The 22,183-nt window shown below is 40.4% G+C and overlaps 1 protein-coding gene across 7 annotated transcripts in view; it reads left to right on the top strand.

The window, feature by feature from the left end:
• The window catches only part of NCOA7 (nuclear receptor coactivator 7), a 154,858-nt gene that overhangs the window by 60,853 nt on the left and 71,822 nt on the right, over nucleotides 1-22,183 (top strand). For 6 of the 7 annotated variants that reach the window (XM_026504750.4, XM_057311069.1, XM_057311067.1 and 3 more), the window contains one exon: nucleotides 17,468-17,688. The exons of the other annotated variant lie outside the window; for it this stretch is intronic. In XM_026504750.4, the coding sequence (XP_026360535.1) occupies nucleotides 17,468-17,688 (221 nt within the window). The remainder of the gene's footprint in view (nucleotides 1-17,467; nucleotides 17,689-22,183) is intronic. 7 annotated transcript variants of the gene reach the window in all.

Genomic DNA, 22,183 nt, shown 5'->3' with positions numbered 1-22,183 from the left:
GAACACTAAAAAGATGTGGTAGTAGTGTCTGTTATTAACATGCATAAAGGCAATTTATTGCCGCAAAAGTGCCGAGAGAGGACATGATACCAGTGTAGGAATTGGTAAAAGGTATTCTGCAGTGGGCCATCATAGTGTGGCCCAAGACCGCAGCTCTCTGATGATCTGAATTGACCCAAGAATAAAATTTTATGCTCTCTGGAGCAAAAAATGTAAACATTGAGCTTAGAGACCAAAGTGGTGATGGAAACGAGTGGACGATAGGTGGTAACTGCCAGGCTCCGATATTGGTACACCATGGGAAAGGAAGACTGGGGCCTGGTGACAACAGCACATGCTTTTTCCAATGGTGGAAGCTGCTGTTGCTCTGCTTCAACCTGTTTGGCCATGCGGGGCCCAGGACCAGTGCTATTATGTCTGCTCATTCTTCAAGGTGAGCCTGAAATCTACATTTTTATGTGAAATATCCTCATTTTATATGCTCTCCTTTAGACATTTGGATTTTTAGAAAGTGCTTGTGGGCCAAGCAGAACATGCCAGCAGGCATTCAGTCACATCTCTGGTCAAGAAAAGGGTAGCCTGCTTGTTTTTTGTACAAGTCCATCAGTCTCACTTTCATCTTCTCGGATGTGCTGAAGATTGGTGTTCTGGCAAAGTCTCGAGTCTGGTGTTCTCTGATTTTCAGCATCAGCTAGGTATCCAACAATTCAATTCAATTCTGACCCTAACTGCCCTGAGTCAGTGTCAGACTCCACTGCTTTAAGAGCTCAGTCCCTCAAGACTGCCCTCACTTCGGTTGCCATTCATAGGTCCTGAATCCCCAGTCAACCCACACTTTTGTGCAACTTGGCTACACCTTTGGGAGTTCTGTGATCCCTCCTCAGGTTTGACAATTCTAAAACTCACAGGACTCAGGAAAACACTTTGCTTACATTTACCAGTTTATTATAAAGAATATAATTCAGAAACAGCCCAATGGAGGAGGATGCAAAGGGCAAAGTATGGGAGCGGGAGGGTGCAGAGCTTCTGTGCTCTCTCTGGACATGCCACCCTCCTAGCACCGCAATGTGTTCACCAAACCAGAAGCTCTTCAAACCCTGTCATTTAAGGGTTTTTGTGCAAGTTTCATTGTATAGGCATGATTGATTAAATCATTGGCGTTGGTGATTGAACTCAATCTCCAGCCCCTCTCCCCTCCCCGGAAGTCTGGAGGTGGGTTCAGAATTTCCAATCTTCGAATCAAAGCTTGGTGTTTCTGGTGACCAGTCCCTATCCTGAGGCTGTCTTAGCCCCCACACAAACAACAGAAGTCGCTTATTAACACACAAAACATACTCTTATCACTCAGGACATTCCAAGTGTTTTAGGAGCTCTATGCCAGACCAGGGAGGGACAAAGACCAAGCATTTATTTTTTATTACAGCACAGGGGTTCTTCTTGGTTGGTTAAGAGCAAACTAGTACACTTGAGAGATGACCGCCATTGAGGCTTTTTTGAAAAGCCCAACCAAGACTGCCCTGTGGTTGGGAGGTCATCGCCCCAGAGAACAGCCCTCAGAAATATGAAAGCAAGGCCAGGATTTTTCTTTAAAAATCTGTTTTTGGTGTGCCTTTACATATGAATGAATAACCTCAGAGATCGACAGCAATTTTAGAAGGGAAGACTTTTGAAGCAGATATTACAAGTCTTCCACCCCCTGAATCCTATTTTTGAGCAATGTCATTTCCCAAGGATATGGACAGTATATATCAAGTAGAAAAAATACCTCTAAGCAATTGAATGGACATATTGGATGTAAACCAACTAAATTGAGAGCATCTGCCAAAATAATTTTTCAGATTTTGTATCTGATAATACATTATTCTTTCTGAAAGTACCTATAATGACAGGAAGAGTTATGAGGCCACTTCTAATTTATAACATTGAAATAACATTATCATAAAAGAGGAGGCATATGTGTGTCTAAAATTATTCAAAGGCAGTTAAAATTATTAGAATATATTTTAAAAGTTGGAAGGAGGGAGAGAAGTTGAGTTAGAGCATATTCTAATTTTATGTCACTCATAATTGTTTTCCTTAGCAGGATATTTCTGCTGAATGTTATGTTTCACTCATGAGGCTTTTGGGAGAGCATTAATTTAGACACTAAACTGATTATTTCTGGACTGTATTTTTTAGCTTTTCTTTTCCTCCATGTTTCTATAGTTTAAGCAGTTAGCAGGGAGTAGATTAAAATCTGAGAACAAAATCCCTGCTATCACTGTATTTCTGCTGGGAAAATTTCAGTAGCTCTGCTTTAGTTAGTTGCTTGTTTTGCTGAAATAGCTTCAAGAAATAAAAATTTTTCTGTTTTTCCAGAAGAATCATGTCTTTGAAATATATTGCTGCTATGCTGAAATATATATGTCATTGAAATATATCCCGGTGCTGCCACTGGGGAGTCCAAGCATATGATTGGTTTTGAGTAAAAAAAGTATATATTTTTAAAAAGTTGACATAAAAAAGATTTCTGGGCACACTAAGAAGCTCCAATAAAAGAAAAAAAATATTTGGAAGACTAGTTCAGCTTTGTAGGTGATTATAAACAGTGAAAGACTGATTTCAGTGATGATTGAAGTGATCAGATATGAAAACAAGGTTTAACCCTTCAGAAATCCTGCCTGTTAAAATTTTCCTTCCAATATCCCCATCTCCAAGAGGCTGTTTTGAGGTCACCCAACATAAAACGGAAGCTCATGTCTGTAATATTTCCAGTGCACCTTGAGATTTCAGGATCATTTTAAGTAAGCTTTTGGATTTTGCTTTAGAAATAACATGCTTACTACCACTCACTGCAAGCAGTATGAACTTTTCTTAGACCTAGTAACAATTTGGACATGGGATATAATGTTAAGTTTACAATTATTTATGTCGCAAATGCTAATTTAGCCAGTGTGGTAGACTGAGTAATTACCACCAAAGATAGCCAGGTCCTAATGCCGGAATTTGTGAGTGTTACCTTATATAGCAAAAGAGACCTTGAAGATCTGAGATGGGGGGATTATCCTGGATTATTATCTGGGTGGGCTTCGAAATGCAATCTGTGTCCAGGTAAGAAGGAGGCAGAGGGAAATTTGACTACAGAGAAGAAGGCAGTGAGACATTGAAGCCAGAGACCCTGCTGCTGGCCTCCAGGCTGGAGGAAGAGGCCACAGGGAATGCAGCCCTGCAGCTCATTTTGGACTTCTGACCTCCAGAGCTGTGTGAGAATAATTGTGTGTTATTTTAAGCCCCGAGTTCGTGGTAATTTGTTACAGCAGACATAGGGAACTAATAGAGCCACTTAGTTTAACTGTATTAAGTTAAATAAACCGCATACAGTTTGCAGGTTTTGGTTAAGTTCTGTGTGGCTGTGTTTATCAGCTTGTTCTTGATTGATAAGCAGAATTCCTAATATGTAAATACCATAGTTACAGGACTCTGCTGATTACTCTTGGCACAACACACTTCTCTTATCACCTGGAGCAAGTTCCCTTTTCTGCTTCCCTTCCTCAGTTTATAGCTGAGTTCTCTATTACCATTGTCAGTGCCACTGATTGCCCTGTAACTTTTTCAGGCTGTGACTCAGCATCCTGACTTTTAGAAAAAGGAATCAGACTCCCACACGGGCAATCTATATATGCAACAAAGCCTGTCTTGTTTCATAAACACAAGGCAAACATTCTACACAGTAAACATTCATTTCGTGGCAGTGCTATTGTCAGCCCGGTACTGAAGAGGGCCATATAAGGTTCTCTTGAATGTCCCTTAAGATCCCACCCCAGGTCTCTTCTGCAAGTGTGACAGTTTGCCTCCATTCCGGGCACCTGCTCTTTGATTAGCTGATTAGCAGAGCCCCCTACAATCTCCTGATCCCATCACTGTTTTCCTAGAAATCCTAAAAAGGGGAACTTTGGTGTTTTGTCCCTGATTGGCATTCCATTTAGCAATCTTTATTAGAATACATTTATTTTTTGAGGCCAAGGAAGATTCCATTATGTGTACGTGTGTTCACCTGTGTGGATATATCGCTAGTTATTGAATTCAAAGCCGAGGGATCTCTTTTTTTCTAACTGTATTGGTGTTTCTGAACCAGAGTATTTACATTTTGACTGATTAATTTTCTTGGGGGGAAAAATCTCATTGTCAAAATTAGACAAAGTGAGGAAAAGAATACACATCTCAAAGATTGGCACCAGAATCAGGTACATCTACAGACTTTTTCAGTGATTACTCCTAAGCTTTTTGGTTTTATTTGATCATAATTCTAAGAGGGAATTTTCATTAAGTGAGTGTTTTTGTTTGTCTTCCCGCTCTGGCATGAAGTTGGATATTATTTGGCCCATATCACGGTTGGAAATTTGCAGTGGAAACTGAAAACTGACCTTCCTTTTGTGAAAACACAAAATGAAATGAAATATTAGAAGTGATATTCTTCTAAAAATAAGGAATAGCTTGTACCAGTGACTAAATTCATAGCAGAGTTAAATAAAATTAATATTTACGTCTAGCGAGAAAAATAACGTGAACACATAATATCTAGAATTTATCCAATCCCTTCTTTGATGTGTTACAGTGCTTGAGACGTTAACTCATTTTCTTGGATCCTGAGAAATCCCCAAGTGATGGCAATAGCTTCAGCACAACAAACGAGTAACTTCGGGTTATTGAGCCCTTGCTGGGGACCAGGCACAGATTGTGTTTAATAGTCATTGTAAGCTTTCTGCGTGCTAGTTAGTTTAGTCACCACAAGAAAAGCCATCTGAGGCCACTCTTTCCCTTTGAAGGACAGGGGACCTGAGGCTTGGATTTAGTAACTCACGCAAGGATGCACACCTTAGAAGGAACAAATGAGACTTCAAATGCAGATCTTTCTGGCCCATAGGCTGAGCTCATTTCGTGGTAACACTCCATTTCCCCAAGTCTGGGAAATGGCAAGAGTCGGGTTTGGGCAACCAGGAAAAAGCAGCATAGGCTCTGAAGAGCAGTGCAATGACAAGGTTGCAGTGGAACAGCCAAGAACAAGAACCAAGAGACAGTCCCCTGAGGGCGACAGCCCAGCTCTGTGTGGTAAGGGAGGGAGTGGGGCTGCACTGCAGGATTTCCCCGTGATAGCTGGACTCAGGAGAAAGAATAAACCACTGACAGAGGTTTGGCCAAATGTTGCCCTAGTTGTAGGTATTTAATTACAAATGTGTTGGCCTGATGATTACAGAAGCAATATAGGATTGTTGTACCAAAAATTCAACACCACCAAATTATATAAATGTAAAAGTTGCCCCACTTCTCTCTCCTTCTCTGTTGACCAACCATTTTCTCATTCCTACATACCTAAACACACGTACGTATATACCTAAGTGGAATAGTTGCTGGCTTGAGGGCTTTGTTTTTTGTCTGTTTCACAAAAACAGGGTCATACTACAATACTGTTCTATAATTTTTTTCATGAAAGACTATTACAACTCTGTCTTTTATACTCTTATTTCCCTCCAGAGGCAATTTTGAGGAGAAATATTTGTATTAAAGAAGACTACAGTTAACCCTTGAACAACACGAGTTTGAATGATGGGTCCACCTATACCCGGGTTTTTTTCAGTAAATACAGTACAGTACTGTACATGTATTTTCTCTTTCTTATGATTTTCTTAATAACATTTGCTTTTCTCTAGCTTACTTTGTTGCAGGGATACAGTATAGAACACATGCAACACACAAAATATGTTCATTGACTGTTGATGTTATCAGCAAGGCTTCCAGTCAATAGTAGGTTATTAGTGGTTAGGTTTGGGGGGAGTCCAAAGTTACACATGAATTTTTGGCTGTATGGGGGTCGATGCCGCTAACCCCTGAGTTATTCAAGGGGCAGCTGTATTTTGGGGGGTGGGCCAAAATGGGTGAAAGTGGTCAAAAGGTACAGACTTCCAGTCATAAAATAAATAAATCCTGGGGATGTAACATATGGCATGGTGACTATAGTTTAATATTTATCGTATATTTGAAAGTTATTAAGAGAGATCTTAAAAGTTCTCATCACAAGAAAAAATTTTGTCACTGTGTGGTGACAGATGTTAACTAGACTTATTGTGGCAACCATTTCACAGTATAAACTAAAATCCAATCATTATGTTGTTCACCTGAAATTAATATAATGTTTTGTTCATTATATCTCAAAAAAAAAAAAAAAAGATGCAGGGCAGTCCCATGGGGTTTTGGAGGTCAGAACTGGGACCTGACCTGCTTGCATACTTCCGGTGATGGGGACACTACTTCACGGAGCAGCCAATCCCATTATTGGATTGCTCACTTGAAAGTTATATCTATATATTTTAAAGATTTTAGGTATTTATTTCAGAGAGAGAGAGAGAGCACGAGCAGGAGGAGGGGCAGAGGGAGAGAGAGAAGCAGGCTCCCCGATGAGCAGGGAGCCCTATGTGGGGCTCCATCCAGGACCCTGGGATCATGACCTGAGCTGAAGGCAGACACTTAACTGACTGAGCCACCCAGCCCCCCCCCCCCCAGAAAGTTATATTGAGCTAACCTTTATTACTCTATGGCTTACTTGCCTTCATTAATATGTTCTCTGGAGTTCCACAGACCAAATCTCACTCCCTCCTCACCTATAACTGAATGAAATGGGACACCAAAGGGTATCCTTAAGGAAGATAAAAAAACAAAACAAAAAACTAAAACCAAAGAATAAACAAGCAAAAAGAAGCTGATATTATTCTCATAGTTGATCCATTTTGACATTTTCTACTTTTCTTCATGGAGCTATTAGCTTCAAATCATAGAGCAGTGCTTTTTTGCCTTTTTTTTTTTTTTTAAATATCCTCTGTATGTGAATGGTTCCTGTACAGTGGTTCATGTATCCATAGTTCTGAGTTGGCCTCTGGACTTCCCAGGGATGGAAGCTGCAATGAAAGGAAAATGTACTCAGTTGTGAGGGAGCACAGGGAAGTGCAGTCTGGGGAAGGTTTAGTTTGGATTTAAAAGATTTTTTTAACCTCAAAACTGCTTCAGCACATTTCCTAATCCAGCTAAGTGTAAACCGTACGAGCCCGACCGAAGCTTGAAAACCATGTGATCAGGTTTTTGCTTTTGTTTTACCGTAGAAGTATTGGAGGGTTCATCGTATTTTCAAAGCAGGTCCCCGCAGATGACAGACAGCTACGCCCAGAGTTGAAATCTTTCCTTCTTTCCAGCCTGTTCTCCATCGCAGCCCACTTGATTGCCGGGCATATCTCCCCCAAATAGTTCGTAGAATTTCCAAAGTCCAATGAATTTTATTTTAAAATCAAGATAAACATATAAGCTGTAAACACTTGTAGGAGTGGACCTGGGAGGCCCTGAGGCTATTGGCTCACACCTAGCTTCGTGAATTCCTGCTCCACCACTTAACTATGCCCTGTTGATGTGGAAATGTTGGCGTTTGGTGCCAAGGGCCCAGAAAGAATTCTTGAGACATCTTTGGTGCAAAAAAAGTGGTTTTATCAAAGCATGGGAACAGCACCCATGGGCAGAAGGAGCTGCACTGGGGTTGTGAGGAGTGACTGATTATATATGATTTTCTATCCTGTGTGGGGAGGGTGATGTTAGGGTTCCAGGAACTGGAGTCTGAGGTTTCTGGAAATTGCATTTTTTTGGTAAATCATTAAGACAGTTGCAAACTGATGGAGACTGTGTCCTGCATGACTGTGATCTCGATCAGTTAACCATTTGTTCTTCCCTTTCTTTTTCTGGAGCAGCTAGGAGAGCCTGAAGAATGTCACATGTATCCCACCTGGGGGAGGGGTGTGGGGTGTTAGCTTATGGTTTGCCTTCAGCTTGCTCTTTGCTCCCTCATCATCTCCCCCTGAAACAGTCTTGACCCTTAAATCTTTAAGGTTGTTGAAGGCGGAAGGTCTCCCCTTCCGTAGCTTCTTCCTGCTGAGTAGGGGCTTACAGATGTCCCTGTGTATGGGTCAATATTGGTCAGTCGGGGAACACATAGCGGAATTACAGAAGGTGGGGGCAGCTAAATGCAACTTGGACAAGAAGTATCTCTGGGCGGTAGGGATCATCTGTGGACGTGAAGTCATTGTAGATGGAGTCTCAGCACCAAGCAGAGAGACATGGAAAAAGGCAATGTATTAGGATTAATATGGCTATGAGAATGAGAAGTCCAACGAAGAGACCCTTGATAGTTGACCGTGGTCCTCCCCCAAACCCAGGAACTTAATCACTGAAAGAGAGAGAAGGATTTTGTCTAGCCTTAATTTGGGTATTCAGATTTTTCAAATAGCCCTGTGACATGTTTGTGATAATCTGAAATATATACATAGCATTGCATTTTAATAATGGCCATGTACCACCTTGTGCTGCTGTTAAAACATCTAATGCCATTCTGTTGTGTAGAAGTGTTTTATGCCTTTGAGTTCTTTCAGTGTTTAATAGAGAAATGCTATTTGGAGCGTCACTGAGGGCTTTGACTGTGTCCTTACTAAGAGCATCCGTGTGCCAAATGACATCCTCCAGTCCTAAAGAGGGAACAGAGCTGGACGCTAGTGGTCTTATGAGTAAAACACAGAGCATGCCCACTGTTGTTTTAAATTTGGAAGGTTGGCTGTGTTGGTAATGGCGCTAATAATGTGTCTGTGCATCCAGGCAAAACCCCGAGTCCAATGGCCTCTCCAGCCTGGGGGAAGCCACGGCCGCAAGGTAGAGCTGCCTAGCCAGTGGGTCCTGTTCGGAGCTACCATCTAATCATAGGCCTCCTCGAACTGGTTCAGTCAGGATATCAAGGGCTGTTTGGTATTTTGGAGGGCCGCCTTTCCAGATGATTGGGGATGCCAGGCAAATATAAATAGTAATTGATTTTAAAGGCCTGAACTATTTGCTGAGCTATTTGTGCAATAAAAGATGGCCCATTGTCACTTTGTAGGAACCAAGGGAGTCCAAATCTAGGGACAATTTCTCTTAGCAAAGTTGTCACGTCAGTGGCCTTTTTACCCAAATAAGTAGCCTGGTATAAGCCCTGCATTACTTTCCATTGGTTATTTTGGGGTATAAAGATTTGTCCCCTTATTATTAACAGGCCAGTCCGGTGCATTTTTTGAATATCGTCGTTCCTGGGCTAAGTGAATTTTTTGGTTGAAGAGACTGGAGTTATGGACTTTATTGGAGTTAATATTTATTTATTTTGTGCTACCTGCTTGCCTGCACAGTCGGCCAAATTGTTTCCTTTAGGTTCTAAGGTCATACACCCTTGATGACCTTTGAGGGGAATTACAGCCACCTCATAGTAGGTGTACGGCTTCAAGAAGAGTCGTAATTTCAGGCCCATATTTGGGGAGTTTGGGCTCCATAATCCCTTTCCTTCCAAATTGCTCCATGGGCATGTAGAACTAGGAAGGCAAATTTAGAGTCAGTATAGATAATAATTTTGAAGCCCTTTGCCAATCGTAAAGCATGAGTAAGCACTATTAACTCTGCCTTTTGGACACAGGTATTTGCTGGGAGGGCTTTGGCCTCAACAGTCTCGAGTTTGACTGACTAGCATGCCGAGCTTTTCTTGTCCCCTTTCCGTGAAACCAGCGCCATCGGTAAACCAACTGTTGTCTGTCTTTCAATAGGGGCATCTTTTCAGTCTGATTGGCTAGAATAAACACGATCAATAATCTCTGAGCAGTTAGGTTTTAACACGGAAGTACAATGGTCAGGCCCAGGCATAGGGTAGCTGGGTTTAAAGTTTGACAGGTTTTAATTATTATTTCAGGTGTATCTGTAAGCATAGCCTGTTATTTAATAAGTTGGTCTCCCATCATCTGTTGGTGGCCTTTGGTCTCTAAGACACTCTGGACCTGATGTGGAGTCATTACAGTCAGGAACTGTCCCATAGTGAGTTTTGAGGCTTTTTCTACCAGGAGGACTGTTTTTTGCTTGGCTAAATCCTCTTTTTGCAGTTTTACATTAATAGAGATACTTCCCAGGACAAATATGATTAAGGAATAAATCCATCAAGAAACTCTCTCTATTTGAGGTCTAGCCTTAACAATATCCTAATTACAAGGAATCACTGGCAAGTGGGAGAAGACTCGTCTCCGGAGAATAAGGGCATCCCAAGTGCATCATCCAGTCCAGGGATAAGGAAAGTAGGGTCATCCATTCTCTCTACGAGCCCAAGTTAACCCCAAGGAGTTGGATACGCTCTGGCTTTTAAGGAGTGGTTTTGTCGTCCCAGCCACATGGAATTGGTCAAGGTGATAGTTGAAGGCCTGGACCTAGGGTACGCAGTCCATTTGCCCTGCCTCCTGCAGAAGAGATCTAACTGGTAGGTCTGCGTACTGAGGCCATGCAGTGCTACAGGAGGTCAGTCCTTTATTAAATTTTGCAATCCGAAGTGTTTTCGGTGGGTTAAAAGGCATTCCAAAGGAGAGTCCTTGAGAACTAAAGAAGAGAGAAGATCCCGTGCTCTTAGAAAAGTAGCGAAGGTTGGGGCACCTGGGTGGCTCAGATGGTTAAGTGTCTGCCTTCGGCTCAGGTCATGATCTCAGGGTCCTGGGATCGAGCCCTGCATCAAGTTCCCTGCTCAGTGGGGAGCCTACTTCTCCCTCTCCCTCTACTGTTCCCCATGTTCCCCTTGCTTGTGCTCTCTCGCTCTGTCAAATAAATAAAACCTTAAAAAAAAAAAAAAAAGAGAAGGTCCATTACCAAGAACCATCCACACCCCTCGACTCCTGGGTGGCATCCCACACAGAATATGTCAGAGGTTCCCAGTGTCAAAGCAACCCAAGATGTCCTTTGAATGAAACCACTATGATCACTGCCCTGCCATTAAGGGCCCTGGAGGAGGGACGTTAGCGTCCTCCCCCCTGCCCACTTCCCCATCACATTCTAGACTGCAAAATGGGTGCCGAGGAGTGGACTGAGATACTGTGCCTTGTCTTAAAGACTGTGCCACAAAGGCCTTGCCTTATCTTGCCTTGAGGTCTGTGCCTTATTTTGCTTCGCATTTAAGAACCCACTGATTTTAACCCTTGGAAAACACTAGAAAACTTTTACAAGGGGAAATTACCCAATTTTGTAATTTAAGCAGTTAGTAGGGGACATCGATGGAAAACAGTAAAGATAGAAATCCATGGTGGCCTAAGCGACATTCCAACACATGTAATTCCTTACAGCTGACTTCCCTAGGAAACGGTCCCCAGTTGGGTTTTAATTCAGTCGGATACCGGTTTCAGCTGGCTCCAGGTGGGGGTCTTGTGGCCAGACTAGAGATGTGGAGGAGATCACATTAGACCAATGAAGAGGAAACCTTACATGGGAGTCTTAAGACTGGCAGCTGTCCTGGTGACTTAGGTGGCTGTCCCATGCCCAAGACAGACAACTTTGTGTAAGGACAGGAAGAAAGAGAGGGCATCACGTTTCTGGGTCTTATGACGACCATTCTGGCTAGGATACTAACTTCCGGCCCAAAGGCAGGCATTCTCCTCCCTGTAGAGTAGCCGTGGGCTGGAGGACTGTAGCCTGAGCAATCGATCTGAAGTTTTTCCAGTAGGACCTTCCTCCTTGAAAAGCCCCTGAAATCAAAGTAAAGGAAGAGAAAGTACTCACCAAGTTTGCCCCGAGGCTCAGAGTCCAGATGAGAAGACTGAGCCCCACGTTCAGATGCCAAATGATGTGGAAATGTTGGGGTCCAGAGCCCAGGGCCAAGAAAGAATTCTTGAGACATCTTTGGTACAAAAAGGTGGTTTTATTAAAGCACGGGGATGGCACCCATGGGCAGAAGGAGCTGCACTGGGGTTGTGAGGAGTGACTGATGACATAAGATTTTCTATCCTATAGAGAGGGGAGGGTGATGTTAGGGTTCCAGGAACTGGAGTCTGAGGTTTCTGGAGATTGCATTTTTTGGTAAATCATTAAGACAGTTGCAAACTGATGGAGACTGTGTCCTGCATGACTGTGATCTCCATCAGTTAACCATTTGTTCTTCCCTTTCTTTGTTCTAGAGCAGCCAGGAGAGCCTGAGGAATGTCACATGTATCCCGCCTCTGGGGATGGGGGTTGGGAGGGTGTTGTTAGCTTATGGTTTGCCCTCAGCTTGCCTTTTACTCTCTCATTGCTGTGACCTTGGGGAAAGGCCCTAATTTTTCTCAGCCTTTCTTTTCTTATCTGTAATAGGGAGATAAGATTGCCTACCACTTTGGGCTTTTGTGAGGGTGGGATAATATTTGTAAAGTACATAGCATGGTATCTGGTTCATTAGTCAACTCAATAGTAGTTTCTGTTAGAAGAAAGCTCTTTTGAACTTTCCATAATATATTTTTTTAAAGATTTTATTTATTTACTTGAGAGAGCACAAGCGAGAGAGAGCACAAGCAGGGGGGAGAGAGAAGCAGGCTCCCCACCAAGCAGGGAGTCGGTCGTGAGGCTCCATCCCAGGACCCAGGGATCATGACCTGAGCCGAAGGCAGATGCGTAACTGACTGAGCCTTCCAGGCGTCCCACACAATAATCTTTTTTAAAGAGCAAAACTTGATTTTTAAAATTTGGCAATATGTGTTAAATTATTCTTATGGTAGGGAAGAGACTTCAAAACCTAAATGCTTTAAAAAATATTTTTCTGACTTGCTAATATTTATATGTGGTGTAAAATTCGAAAGGCACAAAAGACTATGGACTCTGGGACAAACTGAGGACTTCAGAGGGGAGGGGGCTGGAGGAATGGGATAGGCCCGTGATGGGTATTAAGGAGGGCACGTATTGCATGGTGCCCTGGGTGTTATACGCAAGTAATGAATCATGGAACTTTACATCAAAAACTAGGGATGTACTGTATGGTGACAAACATAATATAATAACATATTATTATAAAAAAATTTAAAAAATAAGCAAAAAAAAAGAAGCACAAAAGAGAACACAATGAAAAGTAATTTTTCTTTTTCTGTCTTTCCCCTTAGCCACTTTTGCCAGAAACTCACTCTACCATTTTTTTCATGTGTAGTCTTGTAGAAATATTCTGTGCATATACTAAATAAGTTTAAATATTCAATGACTTCTGTCTTCACCCTTCCCTCTAGTCTCTTGCTGAGAGGGCTAATGTTGAATCAGTGGCTCCAAGTCAGTACTGTCCAACACTTTCTGTGATGATAGAAGTGTTCTATATGTTTGTCACCCACTATGGTGCCCACTAGCACGTAAGTCTGTTAAGCTCTTGAAATGTGGCTCTTGCAATTGAAGAACTGAATTTTAAACTTTTATTTAATTTTAATTAAATTTAATAACCACAAGTGGCTGGTTAGAGGTGCCCGTATTGGACAATGCTGAGCTCAGTATTTATGTCTATGTCACATACTGAGTACAGAGACACATGGACCTCAAATTGTGGAATTAGGGAAAGAGTCATATAGAACTACTAATTTACTATTAGTTAAAGAAGTCTATGGTTTAATACATTTTAAATTATATGTGGCAAATATATTTTCTTTTTAAATCAAATATCTAATTTGGAAGATGTGAGTTTCTTTTTGATACATGCTGCTAATTAAGAAAATGGTGAAATACGGGGCGCCTGGGTGGCACAGCGGTTAAGCGTCTGCCTTCGGCTCAGGGCGTGATCCCGGCGCTGTGGGATCGAGCCCCACATCAGGCTCCTCTGCTATGAGCCTGCTTCTTCCTCTCCCACTCCTCCTGCTTGTGTTCCCTCTCTCGCTGGCTGTCTCTATCTCTGTCGAATAAATAAATAAAATCTTTAAAAAAAAAAAAAAAAGAAAGAAAATGGTGAAATGGCATGTTCGTAAGAGAGCCCTGGCTGGGGGAGCAGATCTCAACCAAATCAGAACAGAGCCCTGTTTATTCGTTCATTCATTTGTTCATTCATTCGGGAAATACCTCCTGAGTACCTCACGTGTACCATGGAGAAGCCCTGGGAGTATGGCATTTTAACGAAACCTGACAAATCCCTGTCCTCAAGCTTTCACTCTAGAGCTCATGAAAGCCTCCTCTCATCTTCAGATTCCTCTCTGTGTTTCATTGCCCTGGATGTCAGACTCAGCAGCAGAGAACCCTGCAGAGACAAAGCACGGAACCTGCTCAAGGCCCAGGCTCTGATTGTTGCCAGGACCCTGAACTTACTTCCTTTAGGAAAGGAAAAAGCTTCAGAGGAAAACAGTTTTCATTCAGCTACTAAAAATGCTTTCTTTAGCAGTATCTCCTTGTTTATTTCTTCAGTCTGCTAATAACTCTGGGTTGGGTGCCATTTTTAATTTTAAAATTTTAATTTAAAAAAGGCAAGAGATTCCAGAATAAGTCTTCTAACATTCCTTTTTGGTAGGGAGGGGACAATAAGCAGCTCAGAATCATTACCTCAAGCCCCTCTGCCTCATTCTTCTGTGCTTGGGAAAGGTGTGTGGGGTCTGATTTCCTTAACTTCTGGCTTTCCTGTTATCTCTCCCAAATATTGACTGCCTCTTAGTGTTAGCATTACATTTGATGTAAGTACTATGCTTTTTACTCTTCTCCATTTTCAATATTTTTGAATATGAACAAGTAAAAATTTCATAATAAGAGAATAATTATCTCATAGAAAGTCTAGAGAGATGATGAAAACCTGAAATGATTCAATGGGAGCAGAGATCAAGAAGAGAAGGTGAATTTGCCAGAGGAAAGGATCTAGGAGACACAACTGATAGGGCTTGGTTATAGCAGTGAGAGGAGATTGAATAATAAAACTTGTTTTATGTCATTATGATCTCTTTTAAAGAAAGATAAATGGAGCATAACAAAATAAGGGTGGGTTTTGGAACTTGTATTCACATCTACCAAATATAAATATGTCTCATTGTTTACAGTCATTCATCTGCTGAACGTGATTTGCTAAGTATTTTTTTGGTCCACAGTATAAATGTACATTTGGGGTCATTAAAAAAGCTTGGTTTATTTTCTTGGGTAACCTTTTGTTTTCGGTTTACCTTAATTGAGTGATAACAAAACCTTTTTGTGAGAATGCCTTACCATGATAGATACTGACTTGCAGAACTACAGAGAAGGCTTACGTAGGAACGTTTGAGGAGCATTGACTATACCACATAAGTCCGATGGCGGTTTTTCCCTCTTGGACCAGGCATTAAAAATGTATTCCCTGCTTTGAAGGAAGGATTTTACAGTGGGCTTCTCGAATTCACATCTGATTTCCAGTTAGAAGATCAGAATGTTTTAGTCATGTCGATAAACTCCAGAGAAACAAATTCTCATGAGTGCGCCAGTCAAAACAAAAGACGTCGCTGATTGTAAAATTAGTGAAGTATTAAATTGGATTCTGTTATCTGCTAAACAAGTTTGGTACTACTATTTTCTAACTTTTTTTTTTTTTTGAAAAAAAATTACTTTTGGCTGTAAGTGTTGACAGTAATGATCTGTGCAGAACAGGGGCAAATGAATAAAACAATGTATCCCATTTTGTTATTTCCACATGTGAAAATCAGTCTCTAATGAGATGTCCTTAAACAGTGCTGCTGTTCATCAAAACATGTGCCCTAGATCTGAAGGAGTTTAATTATCATGGGGGCCTTGAAATGAGGACATTTAAATCAACTTAAAGTGGAAAAATCCAGAAGAGGAAGAAGCAACATATTTCAGGCTGCATAGAATTAATTTTTGACTCCTCTTTTCTCTCCTCCTAGAAGGAATAATTTTTGGAAGTGGGCAGTAAGGTTCATCTCAAGCATGTTTTTGGTAAGCTGTTATATCAGAACAAGATCAGTCCGTCCATACCGAGCTTTTTGGATAGACTTCCCTAAGCGAAGTGCTGGTTTCTATATGTTATCTAGGTTACTGCATACTAATTTCAGCCTCACACAGTAATCTTGATTAAGAGAGAAATTGTTTTATTAAGAACATTATCTGACTCAACATTGCAAAGAGCCACCCACTCTTACCAGAAATAAAAAATAAATAAAATAAACAGATTAAAATCTGAGGTTAGAAAATAAAAACACGTCTGTTGAATAGAAGTCCTTTTTATGAGTTTTGTTTGGTTTGTGGTTTTGTTTTGTTTTTAACAAGTAAACATAAAAAGATAGCTACACTGAGAGATGGGGAGTTTATTCATCTATGATTTTTGTCCAGCTATCCTTTCTCCTAGGCCATATACTCATTTATTAGCCAATGAAAATCTAAGAACATGGCTGCTAAGTGTTCAATGAATTACAGCCTAGTTGAAATATTTTGTTAGAATATGACACCTTATTTCCAAAGCTGAATGTGTCATGTATCCTTAGTTCTCATGTCATTATATGATTTATGATGGGTTATTTTGCTACTTCTGTTTCTGTTTGTGTTATTGTTGACATAGATTATCTCAGTTGGTCCTAATAAAGGACCCTGTTAAATAAGGGTCTCTTATTTAACAAGGGACCTCTCCAAATTCTTAAATGGATTTGTTCAATGTCACAAAGCAAAGAAGCGGGAAATCTAACCTTAGTTCCTTTGTTGTCCTATAGGTATCTCCTTTTTTTCCCAAAAACATTTCCTTATCCTTGCCCAACATCGAATTGTGTAGATGCTCAAGAGAGCAAAGGAACTAGACGCATACGTGTAAGAGATAGCTGACCATGTGTGAGCAAAGGGAGTGAGCGAAAAGAGTCCTAATTAAAAATGTGTCCATAGAAGCAGACTGCCGCATATACTAGAGGCCAGCACCTTGTTCTTTACTTTCTGGTAAGGTAAAGGCATCCTTCAGAAGGGCTGCTAAGTACAGAGAGACACATCAATTAGAGTGACACATCAGTTGGAAAATATTTTGAGTTACTGCATTTCAGCAAAGCGTAGTAAACTTAGGAGTAAGGAATTAAGAACATCAGATATGGTTAATGTATCAGTCAGCTAGTATCTCAGTGATCATAATGATAACTTTATATAGTGTCATTATGGCATTTTCTGTCTCAGGGGTTGCCGCTCTTTCTTCAGGGCCACTGTCATATGTGTAGAGGAAAAGAATTGTTCAGACCTGAACCAGTTCGCCAAACTTTTTTACTCAGTGTGTGAATCAGTTATAAAGGATTTATTTTTACAGATGTGTTTGCCCATTGAAAACCAGAAACTAACTCTCTCTGTTTTTTTAATTAACACTGCAAACATGGCAGCCATATATTTTGATTAAGAAAATGTTCATCATTTAATAGCCTATAGAAGAATCTAGTTTTTCCCCAGGCCTGGAGGATTTCATAATAATTTTCTGAGACGTAAGTATTGAGGTATATAAAGTTGAGAAAATGCTACAGGTCTCCATGTAAGAATTTTTAAGTGATTAGAAAGGAAAAAAATTAACAGGAAAGTGTGATTAATAGTAATGTAAAGAAAGTGCTTTCTATATCAGTGAATTAGTTTCTGAAAGCGCAACAGCATGAAACTAATATAATTCCTCCTAGAAAATCATTTCTCCAATGTTTTTCCCTTTTTTCCTCATTCCTAGATTGAAAAAGAAAAAACAAGCCAAACAAAATGCAGAGACAGCCACAGCTATTGCTACAAGGACCCATCCTGGAAAAGAGGATGCTAAAACAGTCATTTTAGAACAAGACAAGTGCAACATTTCTGTAGAAGAGGAATATATTACTGATGAGAAAAAAAAGAGAAAAAATAATCAGTTAAAGGAGATCAGGCGTACAGAACTAAAGAGATATTATAGTACTGGTGAGTATCGGTGGCAATACTGCAGTATTTTCCTTTTAAAAATCTATAATGGGGTGCCTCGGTTGATCAGGTGTCCGACTCTTGATTTCGGCTCAGGTCATGATCTCAGGGTTTTGAGATTGACCCTGTGTTGGGCTCTGCTCAGGGTGTGGAGACTGCTTAAGGTTCTCTCTCTCTCTCCCCCTCTCTAAAAAAACCCCCAAGACAGAAACAACTGGTAATTTTTAAAAGACTATTAATTTATAACTGCTCATCGTCATCATAATAATAACTAGCAGTTTATTGAGAGTTCTGATGTACCACCCACCCTTGTTTTATATACATAGTCTTGTGTGAAGGCATGACAGGGACATAATTTGGTGTGTCTCATTTAACTTTGTGTTTCCAGGATCTAGTACCTAGTGTGTGCTAATAAATATCTATCCAGTGGTTGGTCACCTTCCCTGTATGAGAAATATTTTTGTTAATGTATATAGACATATCCATAAATATATTGCTAGAAATGCCTGAACTGTTTGGCATCAGCTGGGCAATAGAAAATGGTAGAGACGTGGCTTAGCATCCATCAGTTAAAAACAAAAAACAAAAAAAAAAAAAACCACGACTTGGGAGTTTTAGTTAAGGGATTTTTTTTTTTTTTTAAGGAAGTTCTAGACCCACTGTGGGGCTCAAACTCTCAATCCCAAGATCAGGGGTTGCATGCTCCACCAACTGAGCCAGCCAGGCACCCCTAGTTAAGGGGAATTTTAAAATAAGTCTGCAATATTATACAGTTTCTCAGAATATTCATTGCATCTGATACCGCATTAACCAGAGTAGCATAGCTAGCATGATGGAGATGATAACCGTGCTTTACTGCTTTACTGGGATCATCCGTTTCACACCTCCTGCTCCTAGCACATGCAGGGCTGGGGTGTATTCAGAAGAGAGTGCAAAGAAAGGGAAAAACCTTGATGTGGCACACAGGGTACAGTGTACTAAGATTGCTAGGCTAAGAGACAAGACGGTGTCTCTGAGAACGGACTGCAGGACAGTATGTGAAACGGGCTCTTGCAGCAGATTCTTCCGGGGTCCCCACATTTGGTTGCAGTTAATGCCAAAGTTACTGGAAGACAGATCTTGTCTCCATGTTTAATAGAACTTTCTAGCAATGCTCATCAAAGATAAAATGGGCCGCCTCTGGGCTGCTAATAAGTGTGGTTTTGCAGGCATTGCCCCAGCAGAAGGCAGCTGAGGTATGTGCTGTGGAGAGTGTGTGGTTTGCAGCAATCCGCATGGGATTATACCATGTATGCGCGATAATGTGATTATAGCATGTATTACATAGCTTAACGGTATGTAACCTCAATCTCAAGCCACTTAGTATTTTATAAAAAGCTGTAACTGTCACCTATTGAAAGAAACTTCTGTGTGATTAATAGACTTCCCTTAAAATTTTAAGTATTGAGTATTAGCCCTTTTTTCCACAAAGAGGAAGAGGATTAAAATCGCATTTCTCATCTTTTTCGTATGATTTGTGCACACTGGAGATTTGAAAATGTGTGGTTTCAAATAGTTGTACAGCTTAAAATATTATCTTTTTTTCACCTTTATTGTAAATGCTGTTGCTTAAGAAGTATTTTAAAGTGGAGACATTTTGCCCTGTAGGGTTTCCCTGCACGAGGCTGGTAGCGTCCTGTCGACTGTGGTTTCCTTTAGTCAGGATACTGTACTGACTGCAGACGCTGTGTTAGGATAGCTTTTTAACACGCTGCGCTCTGTCGCACGCGCCATGCTTTGAATCTGAAACAATACTCTTCACTCTCCCCTTTCCCTAACCAGCTCTCACTTGACCACAAAATCAGCTCAGTCGTCATGTCTCTTGGGAAGCCCTCCCAGTCCGTGGCCGGCTTAGACTTTCCTGCATTGTCATTATGGATTTATTTATCTGCTTTTGTATTTATAGACTGTCATCACGTGGACCCTGTATTATAAGCTTGGTGTAGTGTCTGAGTTACAGGTGTTCCTTAAATGTGCATCGAGAATATGAATTAATACATAGATGAATGAGTAGTTTCAGTTTGAGTTTCCTGAAAAGTCTGCAAGGGTATAGGTGGCAGTACAGTAGCTGAGTCACAATTAGTCTGTGATTTTCTTTGGTAGCAGCAGTAAGTAGAGATGCCATCATAGTTTTTCATCTGCTCTCAAGAATGGCGATGGTAATTAGTTTGGAGTTTGGGGCCTTCCCTTAGGAGAATTCAGTGCTTAGGTGAAACCACTAGATGGCCATTGAATTCCGGAGTTCTTTGTCCTTTTCAGTTCCCTCTTTCGCTGACAAACACCCACGTGGGCAGGCTTGCGTGGTCTGATAGGGCTGACCTGGCGGATTCCCCCGAGTCCCATCCCAGGGTCGTGTTCCGTACCACTAGATGGAGTAGTAGGCCTCAAATCAAGAGTCATCCCATTTCTAGTTCTTTGGGTGGCTCTAGTCTGAGGAGAAGAGACACTAAAATGGGAGGTTCTTGTCAGCCACACTAAGGATTTGGACTTTCCTGGAGTCAGTGGGGAGCTGTTGGGGGAACTGCATTAACTGTGTGTTTTAAGATGGTAAATCTGAGGACACTGGGTAGAAATCAGCTTGAATTCAGGTAGTGCTGGTTGGAGACTGGGGCAGAGGGGAAAGGGCACCCTATGGAGAGATTTTACTTACAGAATCAGCAGTATTTGTGACCGTTCTAGTGCGTGAGGGACAAAAGGAACAGAGTCAAGAATTGACAAACTGGAAAACAAACTCAAGAAGGAAAAAAGAGTTCAATGTGTTTTGTGTTTGGAGATGTTTTTGAGGTGCCAAGTGGATTTATCTAAAGGGGCCTAGACTTCAGGTGAGAGGCCTGGAAATTGCTACTTAAAGGTGTGACATAAGTCCACACGTGTAGGAGAAGAAACAGGGAACCCTACAGAGTCAAAACAAGAAGTTAATGGATGACAAATGATAATGAATATAGAAAAACAGACTAGAAGAACCTGTAATAATATGTTGATAGTTTTTTTCTCAGAGTACAGAAATTGCAAGGGAGTTTTGTTTTCTTCATCTTTTAAATATATATTTTACAGTTATTTTTAATGTTAATCAAAAAATACAGAAAAAAAAAAGAGTAACAGTAAACCCAATGGCTTTGCAAAAAGAACATTAAACAAATGTAAAGTTCTGTAATCAATAAAGGAGGAACATAGTAACTTTCTCTAGGTATCTATTTCCACATCACTACCATCTACCTAATCTGAGGAACAAAATAATGTTTTTACTTGTTGAATTAGATTTATCTGTGCCTCTTATAAGCCTAGGGTAGCAATTCATAGCTATCTCCTAACACTTCAAAGAACACACAGTTAGATATCTATAGAAGATATTATGGAAAGATTGAGTCACTGTATTTGCCCCATCATAACAAAATGATGCAGATTCTAAAAATGTTATGTTTCTGAGAGGGGAGAAGGAGAACGGAAGTGAAGTAATTATAGGGAGACAGATGGTATCAGATAAATCTAGATCCAACACCTAGTGTAGCACCTGGCACATCATAAACATCCCCCAAAACCCCCCCAAAAGCTTCTAGAATACGTGAAGGCAACTCTTCTGTACTTGCACTTGTATTTACACAGGAGTCTTTCTCAACTTATATTTATTTATGTGAACTCTTAAGGAATTGTTTGGTAATAGTGCATCTTAATATATTTTTCAAAATTAGCTATTAAGTTATAATCAAATTTGACACAATTATGTTGTATGTGTACATATGTATCTTGTCTCATCCATATTACAGTATCAAAATATATTTAATGGCATGAATTATATCAAAAATTCTTTTGTATCAAAGGAATAAATTATTGACTTAGAATAACGCACATTCTTGCTTCTGTGGAAGTGGAGATGGGAAGGGGGATTTTACAAAGTCTCAGTGGGAAAGTTCTTGAAACATAGGTATACAGGTGTAAGATTTGAAAAAGATGGAAAAATTTTACAAATAAGAGAGGCAGGCCTAAATTGGAATAAAACATATTATTATGATTTTGTAGTGTTTTAACATAAAAGATTAATACTAAAAATCCTGGTAGTGAAGTAGATATTTTAAGAGAATTGGGAGGTTATTTTGCCAAACAGAAAACACTAAGTTAAGAGTATAGCCAGTTTTGTGATTATCACAGTCAAAGATTTATTTAGATAACCTCTGCAGTGTAAAGAATGAATTTAGCTTTCAAGAATAAATCTGTAATGTTTCTATTAAGCATTTCAAATCATAGTTTTTCCTCCTGAATTCAAGAGAAACTTAATAAGAATAAAATACTAAATGAAATTCTCTACTTGTCCTTTTTAAATGTTTTTGGGTTTTGCTACAACATGAAAGTTACCAGTTGATGAATTATTTTCCACCGCGCAACCCTGACAGTTTTCCTTACACGGATTACTCTTTCATAGAGTTGTTTTAACCACACGTGTGAAAATTTCTTATCTGTC

The sequence above is a fragment of the Ursus arctos genome, unplaced genomic scaffold (genome assembly GCF_023065955.2).
Source record: "Ursus arctos isolate Adak ecotype North America unplaced genomic scaffold, UrsArc2.0 scaffold_13, whole genome shotgun sequence".
Classification (NCBI taxonomy): Eukaryota; Metazoa; Chordata; class Mammalia; order Carnivora; family Ursidae; genus Ursus; species Ursus arctos.
Note: the sequence above shows the minus strand (reverse complement) of the source record. Positions and strands in the feature narration are given on the sequence as shown.